The following is a 6,000-nucleotide window of genomic DNA, read 5'->3' as shown; positions in this document are numbered from 1 at the left end:
GGCGATGCGAAGCCCCACTGGTACAGACCGACAACCCCAAGAGTTGGTACGAGGATGTGGAAGGTTGTGGGATCCAATGCCAGAACCCCCTTTTCACCCAGAAGGAACATCGCGAGATGCACATCTACATCGCCGCCTTCAGCTCGGTCACAATTTTTTGCACCTTTTTCACGCTGGTGAGCATGGGGGGGGAGAGCCACGCCTGGCGTGGACGAGAGGGAGGGTGGGATTTGATCAGGGCCCCCCCTGACTTATAATTCAATTTTTCGATTTCGATTTTATTGTATTTCTATGCCGCCCTATTCCCAGAGGGACTCAGGGAGGCTCACAAACCAAGTCCGGGGGGGGGGGGGGGAGACAAACAGGAAAAAAAAGAAAAACAACGGACAACACAACACCACAATTTTAAAAACAATCAACAGCTACACCATTTGAGCGGGGATAGGAACTCATCAGCCCCAGGCCTGTCGGAACAGCCAGGTTTTTAAGGCTTTGCGGAAAGCCTGGAGGGTGGTGAGGGTGCGTATCTCCACGGGGAGATCGTTCCTGAGGGTCGGAGCAGCCACAGAAAAGGCTCTCCTCCGGGTGGTCGCCAGTCGACACTGGCCGGCGGATGGAATTTGGAGGAGGCCTAATCTGTGGGATCTAATCGGTCTAGTGGAGGTAATTGGCAGCAGGCGGTCTCTCAAGTACCCAGGTCCAATACCATGAAGGGCTTTATAAGTGACGACTAGCACCTTGAAACGTATCCGAAGACCAATAGGCAGCCAGTGCAGCTCGCGGAGGATAGGTGTAACGTGGGTGCACCCACAATCGCTCGCACGGCTGCATTCTGGACAAGCTGAAGTCTCCGAATGCTCTTCAAGGGCTGCCCCATGTAGAGCACGTTGCTCTATACCTAACTAAACCCATAATTAGGTAGTCCCACGAATGTGAACCCACCTAGAACCTTGGCCAAGATTCTTGTTTGGTTCACATTTGTGGGACCTGCTGGGCAGTGGACAGTGAGGAGGTTGGGGAGGAACACGGGCCAGTCCTGGGGGGCTGAGGAAAGCTCAGCCGAGGGCTCTGCGTCGGAGGCAGAGAGGGAGCTAGACAGCAGTGAGGCAGAAGAACAGCTGGAGCCTCTTCCCACTGTGCGCATGCGTAGAACTGCCGGAAGACAAGAACAACTACGAAAGCAGGGCCGACTTGGGAGTAAAGCCACACGTGGAGGTGATTGGCCCCTCCCAAGAGGAGCGAATGGGGAGGGGGCTTTTGCAGGAAACAATTCGTCCCTTCGGTCGTTTCAAGAAGGGAAAGTTCTGTTTGTGACTATAAGAAACTCTGTGCCAAGTTTTGCCTTGCCCGGTGTTTGGAAACTAGTTATCTGGCAGCTCGCCAAACGAGATAAGGTGCGTGTGGATAAACATTCCTCGGAAAGACTGTTTGCTAAGCCTTGCGGACTGTGAATGAGAGGAATTCAGTCGCGTAAATGGGGCTTTGCCGGGTCCAAGACTCCGCTTCTGGCTTTTGAAGGAAGCCTGGGTCAGAACAGTCGGCTGGTGTGGATTCTCATCTGTTCTGACGCCCCTCGTTCCACACCAAAGCACTCGAAGCCAAAGATACTTCATGGAATTTATTAATACACAGACAGGTCCTTGGCAGAAAACCAGGACAGACAAGCCTTGGCAGCAATCCAGCCTGCTCACAATACTGTTCTCCAACATTAGTTAATGCGTTGACTTCTGCAAAAGGGGCATGTGCACAAGCAGTCCTTTTATAGTCTGGAGAGGAGCCTAATGACCACCAGCTGAGTGCAGTTACCTCCTGTAACTGTGTAATTGTTCCTTACGCCTATTAGCTCTCCGATGCCGGGCATCTAGGAACAACTCCCTTGGCTCCTCCTCACTGCTGATGTCCTGATCACTCTCCCTTGTCTCCTCCCCACTGGTCCAAGGCTCAGGCGCCTCCTGGTGGCCAACCAGCCTCTCTGCGCCCTGCTCAGAGTCGGAACCCTGTCTAGGGTCCTCCACATCCTCCAGAGCCGACTCATCGGGCCCCTCGCTGTCGGAGTCTGGTGGCACCTCCAACGGCTCCTGCTGGGCCACAACACTCACCCTACCTTATTTTAAAACAGGCACCGTGGTTGGGTGTGTACAACCTGTTGTGTCTTGATGGCTGTGTTCCAATAGCAGAGAATATTTGTAGCTGAGGGTTAAACTGTGGGGGGTCCTTGGTGCTCTCTGAGCCTGGTAGTTTTCTTGCAGACGTCCCATGACCCAACTAGGGAACAGCATCAGTGCTGGAAGGGAGGGGGTTTGTAATGATGGAAGAGGAGGAGGAGGATGCGATGGAGGAGAAGGAAAGAGAGGAGGAGGAGGAGGACTGTGGGGGGTCCCTGGTGCTCTCTGGGCTTAGTGGTTTTCTCGCAGACATCTCATGACCCAGCTAGGTAACCTCATCCGTGCTAGAAGGGAGAGGGGTTTGCTCTGTTTATATATGAGTGGATTGGCCCAGGGTTGGTGGGAACGTTGTGATTTCCACAAACATTGATGGGGCAAACCACTTGTATGTAAACTAAGTGTCAATCCCACTGTCTTGGGGCTGTGATGGCGTTACCTAGTTGGGTCATGAAATGCCTGCAAGAGAACAACAAAACTCAGACAGCACCAAGGACCCCATAATCCTCCTCCTCCTCCTCCTCCTCCTCCTCCTCCTCCTCCTCCTCTCCCCTTCTGACACTGATGATGTTATGTGGTGATTGGCCCAAAGTCACCCAGCTGGCTTTCATGCCTAAGGCAGAACTAGAACTCCCAGTCTCCTGGTGATTAGCCCAAAGTCACCCAGCTGGCTTTCATACATAAGGAAGAACTAGAACTCACAGTGTCCTGATGATTGGCCTAAAGTCACCCAGCTGGCTTTCATGCCTAAGGCAGAACTAGAACTCCCCATCTCCTGGTGATTGGCCCAAAGTCCCCCAGCCGGCTTTCATGCCTAAAGAAGAACTAGAACTCACCATCTCCTGGTGATTGGCTCAGTCACCCAGCTGGCTTTCATGCCTAAGGAAGAACTAGAACTCACCGTCTCCTGGTGATTGGCCCAAAGTCCCCAGCTGGCTTTCATGCCTAAGGCAGAACTAGAACTCCCCGTCTCCTGGTGATTGGCCCAAAGTCCCCCAGCCGGCTTTCATGCCTAAGGCAGAACTAGAACTCATCGTCTCCTGGTGATTGGCCCAAAGTCACCCAGCCGGCTTTCATGCCTAAGGCAGAACTAGAATTCACCGTCTCCTGGTGATTGGCCCAAAGTCACCCAGCCAGCTTTCATACATAAGGAAGAACTAGAACTCACCGTCTCCTGGTGATTGGCCCAAAGTCACCCAGCCGGCTTTCATACATAAGGAAGAACTAGAACTCACCGTCTCCTGGTGATTGGCCCAAAGTCCCCCAGCTGGCTTTCATGCCTAAGGCAGAACTAGAACTCCCCGTCTCCTGGTGATTGGCCCAAAGTCCCCCAGCCGGCTTTCATGCCTAAGGCAGAACTAGAATTCACCGTCTCCTGGTGATTGGCCCAAAGTCCCCCAGCCGGCTTTCATGCCTAAGGCAGAACTAGAACTCACCGTCTCCTGGTGATTGGCCCAAAGTCACCCAGCTGGCTTTCATGCCTAAGGCAGAACTAGAACTCACCGTCTCCTGGTGATTGGCCCAAAGTCACCCAGCCGGCTTTCATGCCTAAGGCAGAACTAGAACTCACCGCCTCCTGCTAGCACACCTGGAAGGCGCAGGATGGCCTAAAAGCACTTCCCCCTGACTCTGTGTGCTTTTCCCAACCAGGCCACCTTCTTAGCCGACTGGAGGAATTCGAACCGTTACCCCGCCGTCATCCTCTTCTACGTCAACGCCTGCTTCTTCATGGGCAGCATCGGCTGGCTGGCCCAGTTCATGGACGGCGCCCGCGGCGAGATCGTCTGCCGGGCGGACGGCACCATGCGCTTGGGAGAGCCCACGTAGGTTCAGGGGTGGTGGGGTTTGCCCGGGGAACTCCTTGCCACTGAGCTGGACCCACGAAACACGACAGAGATCCTCTCCCCCGATATACTGGTCTCTTTGGAGATAATCATGGTTTGTCTTCAAGGTGCTTTTTTAAAAGACATCTGGGCTTGTTTTTCTTTGAATAGGTTTCGCTTCACATCCAAGAAGCCTCTTCAGTTCTGGCTGAATGGTGGAGAATGGAAGGACTTTGATTCCTTGTAGTCATTCACTGAGAACCGAGGAAGCTTCTTGAAAAAGCACCTTTGAGACCCCACCCCAAAACATTCCAATTCTCAGTCACCCCATTCGTTGTGGCCCAGGCTTATGGGAACTGGTGTCCAACCACAATTGGACTACAGATGTTTACTCCTCCCCTTCTCTGTGGACTGGCTGGAGTGTTGAATTCTGGGAGTTGAAGTCCAGGCATCTTAAAGTGGCTAAAGTTGAGTAACCCTGATTTAGAATACCAAGAATGGTTCTTGGGAAGGGACAGAAGAGTGTTTCACTCACTTCTGAAGGCATCTGGAGAACTTTTGAAGGGATCTAGAGCAGGTTGGCATTCCTTGCACAAAAGCTATAGTTCATTGGCTTCCTCTCTGTCTCTCTCCTCTTTCTCTCCCTGTCTGTCTCTCTCTCTCTCTAACTCTGTCTCTTTCTGTCTCTCTGTCTCTGTTTCTCTGTTTCTTACTTCTCTCTCTCTGTGCCTCTCTCCCTTCTCTATCTCTGTCTCTCTTCCTTCTCTCTCTAACTGTCTCTATCTCTCTTCCTTCTCTCTCTCTTTGTCACTCTCTAACTCTGTCTCCCACTGTTTCTCTGTCTCTCTTCCTTCTCTCTCCTCTCTCTCGCTAACTCTCTATCTCTCTGTTTCTTCCTTCTCTCTCTCTCTCTCTATCTCCCTTCTCTTCTCTCTCCCCTGGTCTCTCTCGCTAACTCTTTCTATCTGTTTCTTCTCTTCTCTCTCTTCTCTCTTCCTTCTCTTCTCTCTCTCCTTGTCTCTCTCTCGCTAACTCTCTTTCTCTCTCTGTTTCTTCCTTCTCTTCTCTCTCTGTCTTCCTTCTCTTCTCTCTCCTTGTCTCTCTCTCTCGCTAACTCTGTCTATCTCTGTTCCTTCTCTCTCTCTCTCTTCCTTCTCTTCTCTCTCTCCTTCTCTCTCTCCCTCTAACTCTCTGCCTCTCTTCCTTCTCTTCTCTCTCTCCTTGTCTCTCTCTCTCGCTAACTCTCTTTCTATCTCTCTGTTTCTCTCTCTCTTTGTCTCTCTCTCTAACTCTGTCTCCCCCTGTATCTCTCTGTCTCTCTTCCTTCTCTTCTCTCTCTCCCTGTCTCTCTCTCTCGCTAACTCTCTGTCTATCTCTGTTCCTTCTCTCTCTCTCTCTCTCTCTTCCTTCTCTTCTCTCTCTCCCTCTCTCTCTCTCTAACTCTCTGCCTCTCTTCCTTCTCTTCTCTCTTTCTCTCTGTCTCTGTCTCTCTCCTCCTTCTCCCATCTCTCTCTCTCTCTCTCTGTCCACAGCTCCAACGAGACCCTTTCCTGCGTGATCATCTTTGTGATTGTCTACTATTCCCTCATGTCCGGGGTGATCTGGTTCGTCATGCTGACGTACGCCTGGCACACCTCCTTTAAGGCGCTGGGCACCACCTACCAGCCACTGGCGGGCAAGACGTCCTACTTCCACCTGGTGACATGGTCCATCCCCTTTGTCCTCACGGTGGCCATCTTGGCGGTGGCACAGGTAACGGTGCTGGAGGAGCTCAGGGGAGCTTTGGGGGGAGAGCGGGGTCTTCTTGGTGGCGGCACCTTGATTCTAGAATTCTTCCCACAGGAGCCATGGTTGACTCTCAGTTTCCCTCGAGTGGTGCGGTGGCCTAGAGCAGGGGTTGGCGATGTGCGGCTCCAGAGCCGCATGAGACTCTTTCATCCTTCTCCTGTGGCTCCCTGTTGGATGGTCCCACCACTGGCTGGCCCTGCCCCTCTCCCTCCCCTCCCACTCACTCC

The 6,000-nt window shown here is 52.5% G+C and overlaps 1 protein-coding gene across 1 annotated transcript in view; it reads left to right on the top strand.

The window, feature by feature from the left end:
* Positions 1-6,000, top strand: part of SMO (smoothened, frizzled class receptor) — a 28,777-nt gene that overhangs the window by 5,789 nt on the left and 16,988 nt on the right. Inside the window, exons 3-5 of the mRNA XM_032238800.1 lie at positions 1-176; positions 3,813-3,985; positions 5,518-5,737. The exon at positions 1-176 is cut by the window's left edge and continues 34 nt beyond it. Of these exons, the coding sequence (XP_032094691.1) occupies positions 1-176; positions 3,813-3,985; positions 5,518-5,737 (569 nt within the window). The remainder of the gene's footprint in view (positions 177-3,812; positions 3,986-5,517; positions 5,738-6,000) is intronic.

This window comes from Thamnophis elegans, unplaced genomic scaffold (genome assembly GCF_009769535.1).
Source record: "Thamnophis elegans isolate rThaEle1 unplaced genomic scaffold, rThaEle1.pri scaffold_89_arrow_ctg1, whole genome shotgun sequence".
Classification (NCBI taxonomy): Eukaryota; Metazoa; Chordata; class Lepidosauria; order Squamata; family Colubridae; genus Thamnophis; species Thamnophis elegans.
This window is presented reverse-complemented; position numbering and strand designations above follow the sequence as displayed.